Source organism: Sander vitreus, chromosome 5 (assembly GCF_031162955.1).
Source record: "Sander vitreus isolate 19-12246 chromosome 5, sanVit1, whole genome shotgun sequence".
In the NCBI taxonomy this organism is placed as follows: domain Eukaryota; kingdom Metazoa; phylum Chordata; class Actinopteri; order Perciformes; family Percidae; genus Sander; species Sander vitreus.
Window position 1 is genome coordinate 2,134,731 of NC_135859.1, and position 25,352 is coordinate 2,160,082.

Here is a 25,352-nt window from a genome sequence, read left to right on the forward strand (position 1 = left end):
AAATATAAATACATACAAATAGATTATATTGTTGCATGTCCCCACAAACTATTTAGTCCACATAAAGCCCTAAGCGGGTCAAAGAAAATAGTGCTTAGCCACAAAGCATTTAGTCAAGTGAAATAATGCATTCTGATCTGATACATTTTTACAATTTTGCAACCATACAGCCAACAACCTGCTTCACAGTCCTGAATATGACAACTCAACGGTAGTGTGGGGCATTTAATAAAACAAAATATGTCCTGATATTAAAGCAAAAATAATTATTCTTTAATGTTGTTCTTGCCCATATTTCTATGTCTTGCATAGTCTCAAAGTCAGCAAATCCCCTGCCAAATTCTGCTTTGAGCATCTCTCGCTTGGGAAAGCAGATATAAGCACGTTTGCCACTAAGTGACAGGTCAGAAAGTGAAAATAATTTCCCTGCTTTTCCAGCTTTCACTGCGTCATGCTTATCCATCATCAGCTGTTTGCGTCTCTGCAGTTTAATATTCAGGGTGTTGCGATTTTCTGTGATGTCACACATAAAAGCCAAGTCACGTAACCACTGTGTGTCATTGCAGACAGTGGATGCGAGGCCATCTGATTGGTTTAGCGCGTGTGCATCACTGTGCAGACCACAGCTATAGCTTGGCGGGAGAACCTAAATTGATATATGAGCCAGATCAAAATTTGCAAGGGGCCGGAATTGGCCTGTGGGCCTTGAGTTTGACACTGTACTCTAGAGCTTAAGACAATGGCAAAATAGAAATCACTAATGTTATCCATAATTCTTAAACGTACTGTAGGGTATATAAAAGTCACAAACGGAGTCAGTCTGACTAACATTTAGCCCTGCTCTAGTTTTCCTGTCAAGATCGTGGCATGATTTTAAAGTGGTGTAGTGGTGTTACAGGAACTCATACACACAGATTGTGTCATGCTGTTAGTTGTGCATTGAAGTTGATTGAACTTTGAGTGGCTACCTAGATTCTCTGTTTTAACTCTTTTTATAGAATTTAACTATACTATGTATGGTCAGAATAGCACTATAAAATACTAAATGGTCTGCATTTATATAGCACTTTTCTACCTTTACAATTTGCCGCTCATTCTTCCATCAATAAGTGTTGACTTACATTAAACGGCACATTTTGGCTGATGTTAGGCATTAGCATTTGCTTGCTTTTTCAGGCACTTTTGTATTATTTACTACCAAGTTGGATATGTCCCTGCAAATATCACAGGTGTGGGATGGAGACTTTCAATTGCATTTGCAATTCAGAAACTGATAATTATGGTAACTCTAATATGACATGGAATACTGCATAAGGCTACATGGTGGGTCATTGCACCAGGAATTATGGGCACTTGTAATATTCTAACATGCTCTATTGGTGCTAAATATATATATTTTTTTGTGCAATACACTGACATAAAATTCCAGACTTGCACCATGTTAGTGCATTAAAGCAGCTGAAATGAAGCAAACACAAGACAATAGTATTAGTAGGACATACACAGCATGGGGCCATTTTTGTCTGTCTGTAAAACACTGGTCAGGAGGTGACCGGGGGACGGGGCAAAGGAAAACCATTGAGTAATTTACCTGGCAGGTACAAATGATGTTTGAATTCCAATAAACAAGCACCAATTCCATACAGGCCATAACCGAAGCATGAAAGGAATGATTAGTTAAAGGGTGAAATTGCTTAGTCATAGTGTAAGTGTAAAGCGACTGTATTTTCTAGTGTGTGTTAAAGCAGCACTTCATATCATAAGCTCATTATATCTGAGCCCTAAAGTGATTATAGGCTCCAGTAAGGCATTGTTCAGCTGTTGACAGGATTAAAGATGACTTAAGAGAGAGAGAGTGTCGCCGCTCCATGCTCGAGTGTTTGCTTGCTTTGTATAAGCCAGCAGTGAAAGGGGCTGCACGCTTGACTGTTTGCCAGCTGCGGCGCCGCACACCCTCCCCGCACTCTTTTACACATTCATCTCCCACCACTCTGTCCACCCATCTAGATATATGTCTGCTTTGTTCTTGTTCGAAGGGGTGTAATTTTTCATAGACTTTTCATCACCTGGTGTACAATTGTTTTAGGGTTTTTAAGGTAATCCTTGAGCTACTAAAGGCAGTAAATCTGTCTCGTGAGTGTGGCGTTGATTAGTACCTGTGTTACTAGTGTTAGTGCAGGATGCAGTCAAAATGAAAGAGGAAGGGCTGTGTGCAACAGGCTACATGGCATCCTCTAACACTGCCTTGGTGAATCGTAATCATTGACTGTGTCTAGATTTCTAATGTGCTTTTATCTCCTCTCTGCAGAAGAAGACCGGAGTTGTGAAAACACAGGAGAAGAAAGAGCGGTGGAAGGACAAAAAGGTGGCGAAGCGGCAGAAGAAGGACGACAAGGAGGTGGAGGAGGAAGAGGAGAATGTCCAGCCGGTGGTGGATCCCCTGGAGAATGGTTTCCTTCATCACGCCCAGCGGGAGCAGGACAGGATCACTGAGAGGCTGCTGAAGAAGACTTACTCCAAGAAGAACAAAATGGTCAGTGTCTCGGCCTCCATTGCTTTAAGAAATAAACATATTTTAAGTAATTCTTCCTGGACAATAGTTCAATATAAGTTAGAAAGGTTACTATATGTTGAATAGACTACGGAAGTGTGGGTATGTTGTTGACAAATGAAAGAGATGTCTGCTGTGCTGGCTTTTGCTGTGAAGGAAGGGGAGCCAATCAGCTGCTTTGGAAGCATCTGGTTCCACTTCTTTGATGTGATTGGTCAGTGCTGTTATTTCCAAACTACAAATCAGGACAGTCTTTTCTCCGAGTATATACTTTCCATCCATCTGACAGCTGGTCCGCATTCACTTTAAAGTAGAATTTCTTTTTTTTAGAAAGAGGTGTGAAGAGTGTAAACACAGCCTCACACCCATGTCAGATGGGACTTTACCTATTTGTGTGTCAGCACAGACTTTACAGGTACCATAGTGCTGAGGAGTGCAAGAGCTAACTTCACACCACTTCTCAGTGTTCAGCACAGGAGAAAATCATTTTCTTCAAATACAGTACTCACTCCTGTTCCGAGTCTGCTAAAGGCTGGAGTTTGAGCCCATCAGAGTTGTCAAAAGATTGCCACGGTCATTTTGAAAATAGTACTGTATATGTAATTATGTAATTGTTGTCATTGTTTTTGAAATAGAAACTTTTGACACTATTCACATTGTCCTTTAGGGGAGTCCAGGTCTTTGCCACAGTCTTTATTTGTTTGAGGTTTTGTAAGCAGCAGTCTTTTGTAGGTAGTAATCACATTGTGGTTGGTGGTAACTTTGGGCACTAACTTCCTTTCTCCTGCTGCGGTTTAAAGTTACTTTATGTTGTGAGTTGTTAATGGGTTCAGCTGTATTTCAGTTGGTGCCAATAGTTACCTTTTGCATTTTGGGCTCTGCATTAGTAGTGATTAGAGCCCGACCGATATTGGCCTATCACAGACATATGGGTATGTATCGGTATCAGCGTATATGTTGTATTTTTATCTTATTTATTCTATATTTCCTCAATGTTCATTTCTAGAATTGGTTGACAATATACAGTAGTACATTTAATGTATAATGTACATGTATAATAATTATATCGGTGCACAATCCACATAAAAAAGGTCTATTTTCATTCTACCTCAAAATTCATTGTAATGACCATTATATTGGCAATCTGTGCATTTCTCCCCTCTAAAATCGGTTTTCAAAAATCCCATATTGGTCAGGCTGTAGTAGTGATGTTAAACATGCTCCTGTGTTAAAATAAATCTTTGCTGTGATCATGGAATCACTTGTTGATACTAGGTGGATGACTAGTCTATTTGCAGATGTATTTACTTGGTGGCAATAGCACCTTGTTTAAAGTGCATTTTCAGGTTCATAATTGTATTTAGAGGTTATATCAGAATAGATTTACGTGGTTTAATTTTCAGAAAACACCATATTTTTGTTGTACTGCACATTGCTGCAGCTCCTCTTTTCACCCTGTGTGTTGAGCTCTCTGTTTTAGCTACAGAGTGAGACATCTCACTTCTGTTCCATCTTTGTTGGGAGTCGCACATGTGCAGTACCTAGGTAAGGACTACTAGCCAGTCAGAAGCAGAGTATGAGGGCGTGTCCTGACAGTACCTAGGTAAGGACTACTAGCCAGTCAGAAGCAGAGTATGAGGGCGTGCCCTGACAGTACCTAGGTAAGGACTACTAGCCAGTCAGAAGCAGAGTATGAGGGCGTGCCCTGACAGTACCTAGGTAAGGACTACTAGCCAGTCAGAAGCAGAGTATGAGGGCGTGCCCTGACAGTAGCTAGGTAAGGACTACTAGCCAGTCAGAAGCAGAGTATGAGGGCGTGCCATGCTAGCAGCTAGGCGAGCATTATAACGTGTGTTCCAAAGTGACCACGTTTGTCTCTGAAGTAAAGGCTGGACTACAATAGAGCTGTTTGGAGCAGTTTGTGAACAGTGTTTTCTGTTGGAGATGGTAAGTCCCTTTGGGGGTGGACTTTGGGCTTTTTCACTTTGTAAACCTATAACGTGCACAAAAAAGATATATAACAATAAAGGAAAGGGAAAAAGCCAAAAAGCTGAATATGAGCACTTTAAACAACTATGACACTGCATTACAACAGAGCAGCTAATACAGAGGTGAGGCCACACAACAGTAGTCTATGGCAGCAGCGGTAGCCTACACAGAATGACACAAAGACTGTACTGTAGGTGCACTATGGGAGTTTTCTATTGGTTTGGGATTGTAGTATTTATTTGTAATTCCCTTACTGAAACAAAGAAGGAAAACAGACAAGTACGAACTTTATCATAGGGAAAGAATTATAGGGAATCAGTGAGATAGCCTTTGGACCTCGTGTCTTTTATACACTGGTGAGCCATGGAGCTACCGAAAGTGGTTTCATAAGCAAATTGTTGGTATGCTGCCTTCAGGTGAATTTACCCTGCTATCCCATTCTTGTTTTCCTTCACTGCAGAAGTGGTTTTCTGTTTGTTTATGCAGATAGAGGGCTGCCAGTATCCCCGGCTTCAAGCACACTGTTGAGCCCACAGAGTCTGTCCCCGTGAGATAGCACATCTATGTGTTAACAGTTTGTTTAAATGGGCGGATGTTTTTATGCCCCTGTCCGAGGCCAAGCTCCACCGTAGTGCTGTTGAGGATAAGAGGGGAAATGTAGTCAGGAAGCCAAACTAAATAATGAGGCTATGTAGCCCGGGGGCCTCCTCCACAGACAAAAATATCTCTCGTAGATAAGATTTCCTAAGGAAGTTAACATGGCTGAAAATGAGTTTGGCTGTGATATTTAGTTTGCTAAGAGACGGATGCTTTTATCCAGAGTTTAAGTGCAATAGGCTGCCAATCCTTATACTTAAAATATACATTCCAGTTCAGATAATAACTGCATAATACCACCAAATGCTGCGGTCATGTGAAAACCTTTTTACAGTAACTTCTTCTGAAGATTTACTACACATGCTTCCAACGAGCTGAAGATTAGGAATTATAAAAGTAGCTCAAAACCCACAGAAAAAATAAAGCTAAAAAGTGTTTTTTATGTTTCTACCCATCAGTAGTGAGATATTTCTTTGTCCTTGGAATATATAATAGAGAAATAAAATTGAATTTAAATCTCGTATTATTGTGGCATGAGAGAAGCTGTATTTTGTTGCTTCCAAAATGATATTACTGCAGATTGAATCAGTAGCTTGATCTAACATCTATTTATTTGTTGTGTTTTTTTGTGCTTCCTAAGTGCAATTTGAAATAATGTCTTGGAGGCACATCAACAAATGCACCTAGCTCCAGATTGAAGTGTATTTTACTGCCGTCAGCCAAACCACAAATCTGAGTGTATATATATATATATTTTTATTATTATTATTATTGTAACACCAACAAACTACAGACATTACAACAGGTTGCCGATTACATTTTGATTTTTTAACTTCGAGTTTAGGCAAGAGTGCAGAAAAAAAACACAAAAATGGCCAAAAGGAAAAAAAAACTTAAATGTTGTATATATACACATGATCTAATAAGACATACATAAAATAATTAGCCAAAACACATATAGGCTGTTCATCTACTTAATCACATTACATCTGACCACCTCATGTTTCGTGTTCTAAGAAGCCAATTCTCCAGCTTTAAACATGACTGAGCCTCTGACGTGGAGGATTACTGAGAGTATAACCATGGAATGACTACAAAATAAAAACCTCAGTAGACAAAACATTTCATTAAAACTTTTGTGTGACAAATACTATATATATGTCAAAATCTAAGCTTTGTCTAGCTGCTTTGTCTAGGAAGTGATCAGCAAACTCTGAGTAGCAAACTCAGATTTATATGTATATTTTTTTTTAAATCACACATGGAAATGTACATAAAAAATTTTTAAGTTTAATTCTAACTCTGTATCCAATTTTAAATGGGATGTTTGTTTTTTTAATCTGACCCCCAGGGAACCTTACCCCCCAGGCTTTACAAGCTGACCTTACTCTGAAGTAGAAGAAAAGAGAGTGTTTATCAATATTATATTGAGAGACAAGTTTTTGAAAGTTAAGGATAGTGTTTGCCCCATTAATACCTTGAAGAGTTGTAAACCCTTTAGTCTAACCTTTAGTGAATGGTTTCCCCCCCCCAGAGAGAAGGTGACTAATGTTCCATATCAAGGATGATGTGCACCGTACGCTTCTAAAATTTAGGAATTTTTCTGCCAGTCTAAATACTTGTAGCATAAAAGTTTAAATGGGACTGTTAATATATAAACCACACTTTTTGGTAGACATACAGAATCTATGAGGAGAAAGTATTTTAGAAATCTGAGTTTATGTTGAGGAATGTATAACAAAATGTTTATTTTATCATTGATGTGTATGTATTTTTCAAAGTAATGAATCACAAAACAAAACAATCCAGAAATGAGTGTACACACGATACTGTGTACAGTACCACATACTAAAACTACAGTTACCGTATGTAGCAACAGCAGAGGCTTCTGTGTCAGTGAACCATTGTAATGAATGTCTCTGCAGCTCTTTGCAGCAGCTTAGAGGGAGAGTTTGTCTGGCTTGGATAAGGCACTGGACTGAGTAAGGCACATTGACCCCATGCATTGCTCAAGTCCCCTAAAAAACAAATCCTAAATCCTGTGATCCGTAGATAGCTGGAGTACTGCTGGTTACCTATGGCCTGGTGGGTCCCTGTTGCTCTTACTTAATTTCTAAACTTCCCAAGTCCCTTCCTTTGGTCTTGTATCAGCTGCTTACTTTAGTCTTTGTCTGGCTGAAGCAATGTTTGACTGTCTCACTTATCTAAGTAGCTAAAATATCTTTTAACCTGCATGATGTGAACTAAAGCCTGCCTTTATTGCATAACTAAAACTCCCAATTCCCAGCTACATTATTACTGTTTTGAGAACTAACAATTATGCTGTGTTCACATGCTGTGGGAAACAACAACGCCCAATTCCAAGGCGGCTGTGGCTCAGGAGGAGGTGGTAGAGCAGGTCGTCCAGCTGCTATACTGTATAAATGCAGTCCATCCATTATCACAGTGCAGATGAGACTCAGCATATGATCATGTTGCATAACTAATTAATCATAGATAACATTACGAAATATGAAATGGTTGATCCACACCCTTAAATAAGCATTCAGAAAGCTGAATGGGTCCTCTCTGCTTTTGTTGAAGTACAAGTGGTGTTTGATCAGGCCTGTTTCTTAAGTCGCTCCCTTTGCTTTTTATCCCACACCCACCTGCTGTCATCATCTGATTTATAAAATATATTGTTGCCAAATAGGAATTTGTGCATGTGTGGCAAGCAGAGGCACATTACAACACGATCAATCTGCTGAGGGTCTTACAAAGCCTGTGGGCAAACATGCCCCACTAAAACCTTTTAATGGGCGCGTATGAACAATTTGATTGTTTTTATTCACATTTATCAATATAAATAAAGGCATATTCCCATGGTTATTGTGTTATGGGATGGAGGTGTTGATTGATTCGCCGTTGCTGAGTCCAGTCTCTCTGGGTCGAGTGCATATCATACAGAGTATAACGGAGCTTAGGAGATAGCAATAGGTAGCGATGTCTATTCTTACGTCATCCTCAACCCCTGTGATGCTTCCATGCTCTCTGAGGGTCTCTGATAGATGGAATCCCATGCATATGAAACACATTTGATTCCAGATGGATGGGGCTTCGATGAGGAGCCCTTTGTGGATTTGATCTGCCACAAAAAATGTCCCTGGCAACAGCGCCTCCAGGCTCACACTCAAATGTCATAGTCATGTGTTTTTTTTAGTATTCACAGTTCTCTTGTTCGCTGCTAAGTTAACTTAACAATACCATGTACACATGTACTCTTACTTACATCCAATAAGGCAAACTGTAGATCCTTTAATCAAACAAACACTGAGCAGATGGATGTTTATGCACACATAAAAAAGACGTTTGTTGTAACTGTAGGAAAAGGGCAGCACGGAGAAGCCATCTGGGCTTTACAGCATCCGTTGACACGTTATGGCTGATGATAGTGATGGAATAGGTATGTATACTCCCCTACCACAACGATCAGCTCAAGTGCCCTTGAGGCATTTTCTACTTTGTCCTTCAGGCTGCCCTTCTCTCCAAGTGGGTAGCTCAGCATACTTTTGCCCTCCCTTTTTTCTTTCTGTTGTGCTATGTCTCCTGTCAGAGGAGGTGTCCCGGATGTAAGACACACTATGATCCACAGGCGCTGTGCTCACGTGTTGGTCTCCTCGAGGCACCTCGGGGTGGCAGAAGCTCACCGACAGGACAGGAGCTGCAGTGTCAGAACAGAGTTTGCCACAGGGAGGCAGTGGGTGGTGTGTGTGTGTGTGTGTGTGTGTGTGTTAGAAGACTTGCCAGGATCTTAGGAATGGTCGAGCATATTGTATGTGTGAGAGACTAGGTAATCTACTGTTCTTTCTTTCTTCATCCAACAATATGTCCCCGTCCTTTGCTCGTCCAGAAATGAAACAAAATCTGTTTCATTTGATTTTTATTTTTGGCAAGGAGCGTCAAGAAACTCACGAGATTTTGTCATTAACATTGTAGGTCATAGTAATATCCATAAACCAATAGACCAGTCTGACCTGCGTTGTTGCGTCATTCCCTGCTGTAAGATACCAGAAAAGCAGCTCGCAGGTACCTTCACTATGCTTCAAATGGGGGTCATGAATAACACGTAATGCTGACTCGCTCATGCAACACACTGATAGCTACACATCACATCATCATCCGTGTCCATTACTACAGTGGCCTACCCTGTGCTACATGCCCACACGCACACAGACACACACACACACACGTACACACACACACTCCACTAACAATGTCATATAGAAAAACATCTCTGGACACTTCACTCTATTATTCCAAACCCCCACTCAGGCAAACCCCCCACTCATACTCAGGCCAGCCTGTGGACATGAAGCCAGCGTCCTGCATGCCCCTGTCACACTGTAGCTTCCTCAGGATTACTTCCTCTTTTCATATCTAGGTGTGTTTATAAGCAGTAAGCCAACCAGCGACTGATCAGATTAGCTGGGGCATTAAGGGTGCACTGGAGCATAGTTTACGGGCAGCCTGAGAGCTGAGATAGACACAAGAGCACTGCTGGCCATTGGCAGTGGGGCCGCGGTAACGGGCGAGTGATCAGGATGACTGATAGCGGTAGGGTGGTTGTTATCTGGGGAGCAGCGACCCTGAGCGGTAGCAGCTCGGCTCAGGAGACAATATCTCTCCTGGCTCACTCTGCTTCCAGCCCATTTAAACTGGGGATCAAGGTGAATCCTGTCCCATTGGAGTCATTCTGGGCAAGTGACTGAGCTGCAATTTACTATTGTTGATTGACTTTAAGTCAAAATTGTCCATTTTTGTTGTTGTTCTGACTGAAACAGTGGATGTCAGATTTTGCTGGACATATTGAAAGAACTTAACATCAGTATGATGGTACGATGAAGTTCCATATTTAGGCTACAGGACACAAGATGGTTATGGAAATGTTCTTTGCTAAAGACTTTTTCCTCCACCACATAAAGAAATATTTGTTCCACTTATTCTCCTGAGGCTTACACCTTTTGTTCACTTTCCGATTATTTGCTTATGATGTTTTGGTTTATCGAGGAACTAAAACACTGTCTACTTTTGCACTTGTAGTGAGATCAGCCCTACATGTGACATCCTTGATGTAATTATGGGGCTGGAAAGCTTGTAAGTGGTAACGCGATAGAAAAGGCCTTTACTCTTGTTACTCAGGTTGACGATGCAATTTAACAAAGAGCATCATTAGATGAGTGGATAATGAGGCACGCTGCAGAGCTTTCTACAGGCACATCACATCACATGCGAGAGTGTGCGCAGAGTAGAAAAGACAGAGACGAGTGGAGGAGCATGACTTGTAATAGACCTTGACAGATCAATTAGTCAGCTGCTTGTAACATGAACATGTATGCATGATCACACGGCAGATAATTGTCTTTACCACATCAAAGACCAGTTAGTCGACAAAGACACAGGTGCCTGTGCAAGAGAGATAAATGACAATATGAAGTGTTTAATTAAAAAAATTAGGTATCTGATTATTTACAAATTAATACACACACACACACACACACTGATAAACGGATTGCTGACATTAGATGTACCCTGGCAATGTTGGATGCCTTGCCTACAAATCATTCAGAAAGGAATATTATCATCTGCCTTTTAAGCCTAGTACATTTTTTATTTCATAATGGGCTTCTTTTTTTTTTTACAGTCAAGTGTTTCAGTTTAAAATGAGAAATTGATGACTTAATTAACTTGAATTGCAGCCCAAGGAATTAAAAGAGCATTCGATGACTCTCCAGCACAGCATCTACCATAGTAGCATGGAAATGGCATGAATAAGAAACTCCCGTTTTCCAAGTAGAGGATAGTAAAGCCAGCTAATTAGAACAGAGATCAGAGAATGTGGTGTGCAGAGGTAATATATCACCATAATGAATGTTGGAATGATAACACAGCTCTATTAATTGATGTTTGGCTTACAAACAAGGCTTTTTTTCTTTTACATGAATTGTGTTGTTAAACTGCTTGCTCAAATTGTTAAAAGCTCACACAGCTGTTTTTGTAAAGTAGTTGTTGGAAGATTTCTGTAGAAAAAATGAAACCGAATTTTTAAAACCAACTGATATTGATCATGGTTAGTTAGACTCAATTAAAGGTAAAGACTACTCATAGATGATAAGTAAAGAAATGAAAATGGAATTATGAATAAACAAACTGTAAAACTGGCACATATCATATTTTTGGTAAAAAGGTCAGTAGACTTTTATTTTCCCTTCCCGTCATGATTTCCCCATATGAATAAGTGGCTGGGAGCACTACCTTTCTCTCTGTGTGTTTTCAAGTTTCCTAAATGCCGTCTATTTTTGCTCAGCAGACGTCCTGACCACAGTGGATTTAGTGTGAGGAGCCAAACTCTTCCCCATGGGTTTCCACTGGAAAGGATGGGAAAGGATGAGGGAACAGTCCCACCCGTGATGAAATAGAGGTGGGGGGAGGGCGTAGAATGATTTCATGTGCGCTGCTCCAGTCCAAGGGGACGGTTTGGGGTTGCACTGGGTCCCAGTCTGAACTGGCCCCAGATAGTGAGATTTGGAGAGTTGGTAAACTCAGAGGTGGCAGATATTCATCTGAAGTAATGACTAATCTGTCAAAATGGGTACCTGCTCCATGGATGGACAGATTGACACACTAAACTTGTTTTATGGTTGTGCGGAGGCTCCACCCAGAGCTTTCTCCGTAGCCTACATAAGTGGCCTGATGTGTATACGTGTGCGCTGGTGTGTGTGTCGAACCGGCATATGTGTGTGTGTGTGTGTGTGTGTGTGTGAGGGGAGTGTGTGGTAGAGCAAGGGAGAAGTGAGAGAGTAACAGCGATTAGCTAGAGTAGTGACTCTAGAGTCCTAGTGAGAGAAACAAAGTGTCTCCCCTGTTCTTTCTGACCACGGTGGGAAATCTGGAGCAGGAAAAGTTAACCCTCTCCTTGAGTTCATGTTGTTTCTGGAGAAGGAGAACCAGGAAATGAGTCGGAGGGAAATGCAACGCTACCAAGCCACGGCGTCGCTGCGACGTGTAGTTACATTTTTTGAGAGGTGCAGGTCAGGCTATGGCGTAGACGCAGAGGGGTCTGCAGGGGTACGCCGTCGATTCGACGCAGAAGCATAAAACGACCTTAAGAGATCCTTTTATAATTCAAGGGCAAGATGTAAATGCCACTGTGATAAATGTGACCCACAGGAGCAATCTCATCAAACCAGAATTCAAAGGGAACACCAGTACAATGACTTTGTCAGTTAGTTAAAATGCAACTTCCAGGAATATTTAGCCCTCTCAGGATTTCTCCTCTCCACTCCCCACGGCCTCCCAACCCCTCAGCCAAGGAGAGAGAGAGAGGTAGAAAGAGAACGACTGAAATAGAACTGGAAATAAAAGGAAGCGCATGACACAGCCAGACAACCTCTGCGCCTGCTGTGCTTAGCCAGGTGAATATTGCATGGGACAGTGCACAGTGATTAATGTCAGGCCATGTAAGGTGCTTGGCCGGGCTGCTGTACTGTTGGTCCATACACACACACGTCCCATCACTTTTAACAAGCCACAGTCATTGAGATACAGAGCAACCACTCTGGGGACAATTAGGTTGGGGAACATTAAATTATCAGGGATCTAAAGTCATGCTCTGTTGGAGCTCGCTCACGCTAGTGCATGCTGGGATTGGACTAGGTAACGGAGGAAAGGAGAAATTCCTCCTGGATATACTGTGCAATCTGCTATTGCTGCATGGGATAAGTATGTAGAGCAATTTTTTAATTTCAATTTTGCACTTACATTGGGGTGCAGATTTGTTTTTGTTTGCAGTCATTAGGTGTTGGACTCAGGAGTCTTAGCCGTAATAAATTTGTCCGGACATTATTTCTCTGCGCTTTGCTAGCTGGGTAGTTGTGATTACTTTTTTTATGTCATTTATTAAAGTGGGACCTCCCAGGCTACATAATATTCCAGCTTTGCATCTACCGGAGAATCTGTAGCTATAGCAACAGATGCATTGGCCCTGGTAGATGTTTAACTAGAACAGACAGCAGGGACAGAGACTTTGTTACACCTCGTGCTTTATGATTTACAGTATCATTTGTGGTTTATATTACAGTAATGTTTAGGGAGCAGTACAGAAATGTGTGTTCCAGGAAATCTCTGGTCTCTGGGGTCATATTATTCCAACAAAAGCTTTCTACAAGCTATTATAGTTTGAGCTCAGGTGAGGTCTGATTTATTGTGAACTGCTTTAATTAAACAGGCTAATTGCAAAGGTCTTAAAGAGATGTAAACAAGAAAGAATATCAAAAACCTTAGGTTATAAAGCTGTGTGTGTGTGTGTGTGTGTGTGTGTGTGTGTGTGTGTGTGTGTGTGTGTGTGTGTGTGTGTGTGTGTGTGTGTGTGTGTGTGTGTGTGAAACCAAAGTGTTAGAAATGTGCTTGCTCAGACTCTCAGATTGTGCAGCCTTTTAGGTCACTTCAGACCGATATGTAGAAGTCAGCTGACATCGCCCTTTTAGTGAACAGAAATACAAATGAGATTTCAGATTTCTAGTGTCACCCACCCACATGTGCTGTATGTTATTAACAGATGAGAGATGCCGCTGCATTAAAGTGCAATAACGTTTTCTCATTTTTTCAATTCAGTTTTTTGAATTTTTTACATTTCAATACGTGAGATCTGAGTTTGTTTGTTAGTAGTTCTTGATCTCCAGTGCTGTGGTGTTTTTGAAAAGATTGCTTGTCAGTTACACAGTGTGGTTAGTTAACATGACATCAAACAACAATAACGTTTCCTTGTATATTTTTTTTGATAAATGTTCTGTAGGTGGCATGCTTTTTGTCCCCGGTTACTCAGCCATGGTAGCATTTCCTGTGAACCAGAGAAATCTAAGTTGGAAATACCAAAGGGGCAGCAGGTGTCTGCAAATGTGAAAGCTTTCATGAGGTGTGTTGAATCACTGTTGCAATGAGACATTTACTAAAATGGAAATAATTCAGAAACAGCCCACCCTCAGTGTTTCATCCATGCATTAAATATTAAATGGTGAGTCACAAATTGTGTCTGTGTGACTTTAATGTGCTTTTAATGTCTCGGCTGTTTTCATTGATTGTCAAGAATTTCAAGGACAATAAAGATCAGGGAACACACTGAATTCTTTCAATTATAGCCTCAGTACAGAATGATGGTATCGGCTTTCAAAATCAGCTGAACTGTAATTCAGCACTGTCGGGGGTCAGGTTTCCTGGCTACCTCTGTGTCCGGACGCTGGCAACCGCCTGGTATGCGGTGCTATGTTACATGGGAGGCTTTAATGACATAGGGATCTGGTGTTTATTAGGTAGAATGGAAGTGGGTGGCAGTCCTGAGCCTTTACTGAAAAGAGAAGCCTCCTGTAGTTGCGAGAGGTCTTTTGTTGGGAGGCCTGTGTGTTTTGACAGGTCTGAGAGGGGGGGTAAGACAATAGAGAGGCCACACTGTATTCTGATGCGTTCCTGCAGTAGGCTGCTACGCTATACTTGTATTGTTTTCCACCATCATTTACAAATGCCTCATTCTCTCATTGTCACAGTCGTATCAATTTGTTTTAGTTAATTAGCGCTTCAATTAGCACCTATTTAATTAGATTAAATTTAATTGTTGCTTGGCTTGAAGATTGTGTTTTTCGCTTCCAATGTGCACTGCATCTCGTTTACATGCTTTGTGTTCTTCAATGGGGTTTGTATGTTCTCCTGCGTGTGGTGCATACACATACATGCATACATCTGTCTAGTTAAGCATGGGGTCTTATTTGTGTGTGTAGATAATTGTGTATGTGTCTGTATAAGTGTGCATCCCCTGCGTGGCTGTGATGAAGTGGTTGCCTACTTAGCGGTATCTGAACGTTTAAGTGTCATCTTTGCCACTTAAGCCCATTAGAGTCGCTAAATAAACGGGATCTGCTGTGACCCCTGCCCCAGTTTTCATGGGGGGGGTGGATTGGCAACTAGCAAAGCTGGACATTAACTCAGACGGCTTAAATGTGATTAGTGGTGTCACTGAGACAGATGTGATCTTTGCAGCCACAACTTTCCTCTCCTTTTCTCACTGTGTTCAGTGGTTGCTGTGATACAACACTGACCCCTGCTGCATTAGAGAGTTATTGCACCCACATTCATGAGGAGGTGGTGGATGATGCTGTTTTGCCAGATTGCCTCGCGTCGTCCATTGGGGGTCACTGTTCTCATTTGAAAAAGATGGCAGGAGGCCTCTCCCCTCCTCTTCTGCCATTTTGACTACCTAATGTAAAGTATGTCAGGGTTTGCCATATTGAGCCCAGGCCCAGGTCTTTTGCAGGTTCCATCAACATGTTTCCTGCAGCTCGTAATGGATGCTTAATGTGGCTTCAAAATATTACCATGAAAACAACATCGTCGGAGATAATGAAATGCCGCTGGAACACCGAGGCTCATGTGTGGGTTGTATATGCCAACGCCGGCGCTCATATTAGCTCGTTAAAACAGCACGTAGCGCTGCTACACAAGGTCAAATGTATACATATCAGTCCTAAATCTCCTTGCATCGAGCATGGCCTATAATTAGCATATCACCACTGTAAGGAGAGCCGCTTTAACAGGGTGTATTTAAAATGTTCAGCCTTAGAATGACGCTCTGTGCGTTTTAATGGGTTGTGATTTAAGGGATATTGTTCAGACTTATATGCCTTCAAGCGGACAGCATGTGTTTGGTTCCTTTTTTCCTCTTTAAAGGCCATTCACACAGTAGCAATTGAACCAAGGGCTATAATTGTGTTTTCATGTACTATAGATCCTGTCATTAGGCCCCTGGGTCTCCAGGCAGTTATATGATGACAGCTGACAAGGGGGCGTGGCTCCTTTGAGGAAGAAGGGGAAGGGGGGGGGGGGGACCACACGCACAAAAGCCACAATTACTTCCTGGACAGTCCCCAGAGCTCAGTGGTTGGAGTGTGTATGTAAAATGATGTGGGAGAGGCCATTTGCAAAACAAAGAGAGAGGAGGGGGGGAGGGAGGGGGAGTAAGAATGATTGCTTTTGCACAATAGAGCATGTACACCCCGAGGCGGGGGGGTTGAAGTGGCAGACTGAGGGTTGACACGCCCCCCCTAGCAGTCCCAGAGGAACTGGAATCAGATGGGGGTGTGGTTCTTGTGGTTGACCCCGTAGGGGAAGAGGGTCAGGGTTTGTTTCCTGGGCCCAGAGGGGAGGAGATGGTCCAAGAGGGTGGAACTCTCAGTACATATGGGGGTGAAGTGCCCAGTATGTTCAGTCTGAAGTCACAGGTTCACTGAGTGGGGGAGCACAAATATTGGGAAAATCTGTTTGGGCAAGATAGTAATCTTATTTAATATCTATAGTTACAAATGGTATTATATTGTGTGTGTAGGAGCAGGTGTCAATATTTCAAAGGCTAGATTATTCATTTTGAAATGAAACTTCTGTTTGATAGACCTATCAGATCCAAATGACTCAGAACAAGACTGAAAAGAGTCTTCCAAAATAATATTTTAAGTATTTTCACTTAATTAGATAGCACACAGTGGGAAACATCAGGGAGTAATTGGAAGGCGTGACATGTGATTTTAGTCAAAGGCCAGACTCGAGCTGTGACACTGAGCCGTAGACATAACAACATCGCCAATTAGCAGTGCGTCGTCGCAATACTGATTGGATAATATCTGAGCGGTGCAGCCAGCTGTGAGCACGTTCTGCAGGGTCACAAGGCTGAATTAGCCTGGTCGCTCTCAGTTTAATTAATGAGCCGGTAATGGCAGTGTAATTGCTCTTCAAAGTGGATTCTCCTCTGACACTGATGTAGAGCAGGACTGTACACACCAGACGCACTTCCAATGCCCAGGTCGCGCCCCCCCGCCTCCGCCACTGCCGCAGCCACAGTGGGATACATACGACTTGTACTGGCACGCATGAAATATTCAACAGCAATTTCCCCCACGTTTGAAATAATACCTTGAAATGTTAATGTGCTCCCACTGCTTGTTTTAAGTGGAAAGCATCCGCAGGGGCCTGTGTTTGGACTGCACCGGTGCAGGGGGCTCTGTACTTAAACTGCTGTCGGTGTAAAAGTAATACGCTACACTGGAGAATTACAACATCCAGGCAATCGGGTCAAGAGGAGAATGCTATTCTTAGTGCCAGTCCCCCTACCATTGCAACACCCATAGACACACATACATCTTTCATATGACTTGCACACACATAATGCACCTACTGTACACACAGACCTACTACATGCTTTAACAAAAGCATGCAGATACACACATACGTGTAGATATGGACACACACACACACACACACACACACACACACACACACAGATACTACATGGTAAAGATCTATCTCACATGCATACACACAGAAACACAGACACTGCCTACACACACACGTCACCTCTGACATTGATTTTCATTAGATTCACAATGGCTGGCATGTTGACAGTTTCACCAGCGTCCTTGGTTCTAAATGTGTCTATTATCAGAGGATTACACAAGCCCAGGCCATGATCTGATATCCGCTGCCGTTAGCTTGGCCTCACCCACTAGGTGCCTCTTCAACCTGATCCTGCCAGAGACATTGCGATGTTATCAGGTCCTGTGATGCCTCCCATCACCTGATACACCCCGTGGATTAGTAAGGGACTTGCCACCGGCTGTCTGTGGTGAGGAAGCATTGCAGTGTCTCCAGCTGACACAGATCAGCAAAAATATTAATGCTATGAGCTAAAAAAGTTAGAAAAAAAAAAGTGAGGTTTGCGTGTAAGGCAAAGTCTTTTTTTATTATTATTATTTGTCAGCTAGAAGCACACTCACAAACACCCAGAAACACACCCTTGTTCAGATTTGTATTTCCGCTCACAGTCGGATGCAGTGAGCCTTGCAGAGGAACACACACTTGGCTGCACAGTTCCTCCATGTGCCTGTGCCCTTCAGACCTGACAGCAAGGCATTAAATATTAGTGGCGTTTTACGGCGGGTTTGTAACATGGTTATTCCAGTCAGTGGACTTGCCTTTCCAGTGTTTGTGCCCACTGTGGGGCTGTGGTTTGACAGCGCTTGCGCAAAAAGGTATCTTGAGGGAGGCCAACTTGTCTGTGAGCCCTATGCAGTGAATATACACACACACACACACACACACAAAATATGGACATGTTAGCATGAGTGGGCACATTCAATTTCATACACTGATGTACTGCAAACATGTGCCTATGAATGATCACATGCCTGTATACATACATACAGATCACACATAAGAGTGGGGCATATGGCTACTGTATATATTAACCCACATCCTCCCAACATGCAGAAGCACGTGTAAAATGGATACACAAATAAAAACGGGCAGTAAACATTTTAATAATGACAGTAAGAGTAAGATTGCAAGACACATATGTGATATTCTTTCTTATTGCAATACTTTTGTTAATTCTGCAAAATGTTGCCTGACTTCCTACTAGTGTGGAGCCTTTACTTGTATCCACTATGCACTTAGAACTGCCTATTTTATAGACATTTGTGGCACTAGTGACAGGTTGCAGTCCTTATAGTTCAGTTATTCTGTGGCCATTTAATTAGCAGCCTGGAGACGAGAGAAGAGGCCTGGCCAGGTCCTGGCATGTTTGTCCAGAGAGCTTTGAAAGCCAAGTGCTGCCGCCTTTGGTCTATATCGCAAGTTTTTCAATTAACACCAACAATGGAGCAAGAGGAGGCACCACGTGCAGGGGCAGCTTGAGTATTAGTTAGCTATTCAGCGAGGATCGTTTGTGTGTCTTGCCACATGACAACGTCGCTGACACATCTGGCCTGTGGGTGGCACAGAGGGGTTTGTCGCAGCAAATGACAGTGACCTCCCCAGTGCCCCGCTCCCTCACCACCTCCTGGCGGAATTGATTAGGCATAATTGGAGGGAGTCAGAAGCTGAGGCAAGTGGCGCTAAATAAATTTGGGTAGTGTTAATTGCAGATTCCACTGTGTCTGTGTGTGGCAGTGTGAGGGGTAGAGAAACACTTAGCCACCGGCTGACAATGGAGGATTAATTGGACTCCTCCAATGAACATAATTAGACTGATTGTTGGGAGAGATAAAGCAAAGGTTTTATGAGTGGAGCAGCACTGTCAGTGCTAAGAATATCATCCCTCTTCCTCCTCCACCTCCTTTCCAATTCCCACCCTGTGGCGTAGTCCCCTGTACAAAGTCAATGCTCCTTATTCCTCTTTTAGCAGTAAGGGAGTTGAAATCCCTGCTCACAGGGTAGGAGTGGATCACAGGTTCATGCTTACTGAGCCTTACAGTGATAATATCTCTTCAGGGGAAGAAGTCCAATCTTCTGTTTCAGCTACAGTGCAGCCCCTGTATCTATTGTCTTTGATTACATCAGTTATTGAGCTTTTATTTTGTCATAAATACAAAGAGCAAGTTAGTCCTCTGCCTGATGGGGGAGCTGCTATACATCTAGAAGACAAGAGGGATTTTCATGAGCCTTGCAGACCATACGAGTCCAATTGTAGCTGGGGTTCATTCCTGCTCCAAATGGAAATGATTTGGGAGCCCCAGAGCATTACTCAGGCTTGGCCAGGACCATCGACAGCAACAACAGCAGTGACTTGTGGTACTCCAGTATCACTCCCGGCCCCATCACCATCCCCAGAAACTCGCTAAGCTGGAGCTGGGCTCCACAAAGCTCTGACATCCCTCTTGGATGGTGCCCAGGTCTCAAACAGAGAGGAGGCCTTCATAGACTGCTTCAAAGGGGAGGGCGGAGAGAGAAGAACAGTACACTTGACAAGATTCATCAGCAGAGGTTAACCACAAACTGCTGCATGCTAGCTGCTACTATAAATATGACATGAGAAGATAAGATGAAGAACAGAAAATGGAGGAATCAAAGAACATGTCAGAGTGTTTCAGAGTCTATGCCTCGCACTCGGCAGGATCACAGTTTGACAAGGCAGGAGTTGGATTTCCTGGAAAAATAATAAGTGATGAAAGACAGCCTAAAATTCTTTTGAAGGTTTGATTAATTGGACTGTATTCAAAACATGTGTTTGAAATGCAGTATGTACAGTGAAGACCCCAGTCAACCAAAAATGTGAGGTAGGATTATTTCCATATCATGCTTCTCAAAAGGATGAAGTTGCTGTAGGTTCTTTGACTTTGTAATTTACATGTATTGATTTCCACCACTGCCATACTTAATGCATTGAATTAGATTACTTATTTTTCTACTTGCTCCCTCCTTTTTTGGCTGAACTATCTGCCTTATAGTTCAACATCCACTTAATCACCATTGATTAATCCTCAATCCTCAATTAATCATTGCTTGTGGCTAATATACTGTATTGTAGCACTTCTTAATGTTAAATCTGATAAATAGATAAATATTTTCAAAGCAGTATCCATCATTTGCCCTCTATTCAATTAAACCATGCTCCTAAACTAAACCTTTTTCCGCACAAGAGGTATGGCAGTACGGTGAAAACTGACCTTACCTGTTTAAAAAAATCCTCTGAAATCTTCAAAGAACTGGAAACGTCTGCGCAAATGTTGTTTCCATGGACACCTGTCATGTTTCTGCCTCGCTCTGAATGGAAAAACAATGTCGGGTTTCTGACCTGAACCAAAGACTAAAAAAGTCAGCAAGCTTTTCTGACTGACAAGCAGGCAGCCTGGGGGGTTGGCTGAGCTGAGCAGGGCTGCTGAGGGCCGGGGGTTGAAGACCTTGACTTCTGCACCCATGGTGTGATGGAGAGACTTGGCCTTCCAGCAAAAAAGAGACGGAGGCCACTCCTCAAAGCCAAGGTACCTCAGGGAGACATTTTGATGCATGATGGGCAGAATAAAATAAAATAAAATGGGATCAACGCTAGCAGCAACAGTTTAGTTGCTGCAGCCCTCTGGCAACACTCAACCTAAGGCTAGCTTTGCTTTCTATCGTCTATGTTTTACTATTTGGAACTCCCACTGGTGCCCTGAGGGAAAACGGCCTGTTTTAAGATGTTCTGAAGAAATACTAGCACATCGACATATCCGTTTTAACTCAGCTGGGCATAAAATGGGGAAGTGGCTCCCCTTTGAGCAGAACTCACTGACCTTGGAAGGAAGTCTGAAATAATACAGCCACATTCTTGGCTTTAGTGTTTTCCTTTTGTGGCTTATTTTTAACATTCACGTTGGGTTTTTTGGTCATTGGTTTTTCACTTCACATCTCATGAAGTTATTATAGCTGCATGTTCAAAGACAGGTCAGTTGATCAGCATGCTTATGCCATTAACTCCTTTGCCTAGTCCAGCTCTTTTATTTTCTGCTTTATGTTAATCCATGCTGCTGTTGGTAGCTACTTGTGAACTCCAGGCTCTGTAATGAATTGTGTTTGGAGTGCACAGTGAAAAACAGTTTTCTTCATAGATACTTTATGAACTTGCTGGCTAATAGAGATAACTTCAGTGGTGCATCAGTTCCAACTGGGCCCTGTATCCTCCATGATAGATGCTTGCTCCCTCAGAGGCTCTTTCCAGCAAAGCAGACTACAGATAGGTGGGGGAAAAGGGAAAAGCAGCGATCCAACGCCAACTTTACTGGAGAAGGCCATCTCATCGTTTCGTCTCTCAAGTTGTTTTACCTTGGCCGCCGGGTGGCTCCCACCTGGCCCTAGTGGGGTTGTGACTACTGAGGGTTGGCCGAGAAGTCATGGCCACAGATTAACTCTGCTATTTATGGCCCAAGCCCGTCTAACTGCAGCCCCAGAGATGGAAAATATTGCTCACTTAGCAGGATTACTGGGTGCCGTAATGCCCCAAAGGCCTGCTTTATGGCAGGCCATAAATGTTCCCAGGGAGAGGCAGCGAGAGTCGGATTGATTAGCGCTCCGGAGGAAAGTCGATCCGTTACCCACGCCCCACTGGGGAACGCTGTGATGGATGCTTCTGGGAGGTGGAGAGAGGCACTGAAAGGGAGGGGAGGGCACTTTGCTCTGCACCATGCCAGTTCTAGACATCCCCATAGTGAAACAAGATTGAGGGCCCCCATTGCTTGCAGGGCCGCACGAGGTTGTCAGGCAGTCACAGAGCTATAGCCCCGCTACGCAGCGGCCCTTTGCCATCCCACTGGCAGACAAATGGAGAGGCGACCTTGCCACATGCTGCCATTTACCAAAGTCCCCCTTGACACCTTGCATTCCCCAGACATTAGTCATTTCAAAAGATAGACCCCCACCTACACCCCACACCACCTCTGGGGCAATCATTTGCTACAGTAGAAGGTCTGATAAACAAGCTACAGCAGGCCCTATTTACCTTCATTGTTCAGGATTATGTTGCTGTGTTGATTCTAGCACAGTCTGTAAAGAAATGTAGCATTATTGAGCTTTGTTATGAAGCAGAAAAAGTTCAAGCATCTACTTAAAGTCAAAATGATGGTTGCTGAAATAGTTTTCCTCTTGAGGATCTATCTATATTGCGAGTACATAATAACTTTTTAGGATGGATGGTCCAGTGAGAGGTAAACCACTGATCCTGACAGTGTTGGTGGTGAATATGTTTGTAGATTCATCTCAGTCGTAAGGCATAAACGATGGATGAAATAGACCTGTTATTTTACAATTCAGTGTTCATCTATATGACATATTCAGTTCTGGAAGCCATGTATGCCTGTTGAGAAACCAACACTTGGACGTGTTTGAGCACCACCATTCTATCAGGTGCCGGCCCTCCTTCAGGTTCAGAATGGCATTGAAACTGCCATGATATAGTGATAACATTGGAAGCATCGTAAAAGTGATAATGTAACCCTCAACCACTTTTCAGTGAGACTTTCTTAAGGTTGATGTGCTTGACATCCATAACAGCCCTTTTAAACCAGACGTCTTTGCTCTCTAAATGGTGTTGATTATGATTCCCGGTGCTGTGCTCTCTTTTTGTTTTGTCTTGACCTGAAGTAGTAACTCTTCAATGCTGTGTGGACATTGTTAAGCCTCCCTAATATAGCTTTCAGGCCTTCTAGCTCAGTCCTTTTCTTTTTTAATTAGTTCAAACTAAGAAGCCTCAGTAGTGGTTTGCTCATAACTGACTTTTGGTTGCTGTTTATTTGCTCGTTTGTAAAAATTAAGATTAAGATGTCAGCATCATCTATAAATTAAAGATAGTGTTTAGCATATAACAACTCAGTTAACACAGCATCGGTAAGAGAGCCAGAGGCATTAAATAATAAAAAAATAACAGCATTAAAGCTAAGTGGTAGAACATAATGTACCAGCACTCTCTCCCCAGGTAGTACTGATTTCTTTCAACATGGCGCTATGCTTGCAACACCTCTCGCCTCATCCTTCTGGCTCCCTGCTGTTCTTCAGTCTCCCTGACATGCCTACACAGTTGGACTGCAGCGGCCCTTATACAGGCCTTTCACTGGCTTAGATATTTTCCAGATGCCTGACTTGGGATATTGTGTGTGTGTGTGTGTGTGTGTGTGTGTGTGTGTGTGTGTGTGTGTGCGTGCGTGTGTGTGCGTGCGCACGCTTTTGATGTAAGTGACTTGCAAGTAGTGTATATGCATGTGCATAATGTGCACATTTGCACATGCATGTATTGCATATACCCACGCAAATAAATATGCAAGTAAATATGCATATGTGTAAGGATGCTTGTGTTCAAAAGTGCAAGTGTGCCACAGCATCAGCAGCCATTTCTCATTTTATTAGGAGTGGTGGCGCATGGCACGATGAAAGGGGTCATCAAAATGACCTAAGTGCTGATGTAGCTTAGCTCTTAGAATTTATGTGTACCCTTATCTGCTGTTTTGACTAAAGCAAAACGTGTGTTACATTATTTAGGAGCCTGAAAGCTCTGGGGAGCCTTTCCTTCTGATGCAAAGTCAACCCCATGACTTACATCTGCTATTGGATTACCACCAGAACCACATCAGCAGGTGTTTTTGCTTTGTTTCACATTGTGCCTGTATGCAAAAGTCCTCCCTGCCCTGTGCTGGCCCTAAACTTACATTTACTCACATGTATTACTCTCAAAAGTTAAATTGTAGTTATTTTCAGTGCTGTTAATACCTTTGTCTCTATAACTGACAACCCAAGCTCTTGTTTTTGCCTCCGTGCAGGGTAGGAGTCGCTTTTCTTGTTAAACGTGTTAAATCACAAGAGAGAGGGAAAAATGCCTGTCACCCAGATAAAGCTGATTACAATGCATATCAGATACATGCAGATAATTATGGTCGTAATAGATATAAAACAGCAGTCAAGATAACGCGAAGCATTTCCGCCATCAAAAAGCATGACAGGTGATGAAGAGATAGCGTGTGATAGATACCCAGGAACTGTTTTTGCTAAAACAAAGCATGCATGTCATGAATTTACAAAGCTGCATACCAGAAACAGCTGGTCAAGAAACACAGAAATCCCCTGAGTGGCTGCTGCCATATCTGAAAAAGATCTGGACTATTAGTAGAACGATATTCAGTTATGTGGGTTTTCATGTTTAGATTGTGTCGGGCATACTAGTGTATGTTTATTTATGCATTGTGAAAGGTTTACTCTACCTTGTTGTTTGTTTTTCTGTTAACTGTTGACCTACCCATGATAGTACTGTAAAAGAAAGCACTCGGCTGCCAGCTGTAAGCCTACAGAAGCCTCTATAAGCCTGGAAAAGCCTGTTTCTCCTCAGCTTACAGGTATGATGTATCTTTCCTCAGACTCTGAACCGCTGGTATACTGCTGTTAGTGTTATCTTATGGCGTTGACATAGGCTGGTCCCACGCTGTCACTCATCACATGCCATGCCAAGGCCAGATGAGCGTGAAGCACACTAGGCATGGATTTACAAGAAAGAGACACCGGATAAAAACTGGTCACATATATATATATATATATATATATATATATATATATATATATATATATATATATATATATATATATATATGAATAGAATTTGAAATTGAGAACTCAAAGCTTAGTGACCATGATGACATGATATTTATGTGACTTTAAAAAAGCTGTTGACATCTGCAGTTATACATTACATCTACTGTCATTAATTTCTGAATTTGGGACCAAATAGATGCAGTTAAAAATTATTTCCAATAGCAATTAGGTATAATATAGATATTATATCTAAAATACAATTATTTTTAGTGCTTGTTTAGTTTTGGCATTGTACTTGGCCACCTCCTACGGGATT

General features: G+C 42.3%; 1 protein-coding gene across 10 annotated transcripts in view; it reads left to right on the forward strand.

The window, feature by feature from the left end:
• fbrsl1 (fibrosin-like 1) overlaps positions 1–25,352 on the forward strand; it is a 293,183-nt gene that overhangs the window by 89,658 nt on the left and 178,173 nt on the right. For all 10 annotated transcript variants that reach the window (XM_078250014.1, XM_078250016.1, XM_078250008.1 and 7 more), the window contains exon 2: positions 2,309–2,533. In XM_078250014.1, coding sequence (XP_078106140.1) covers positions 2,309–2,533 — 225 coding nt within the window. The remainder of the gene's footprint in view (positions 1–2,308; positions 2,534–25,352) is intronic.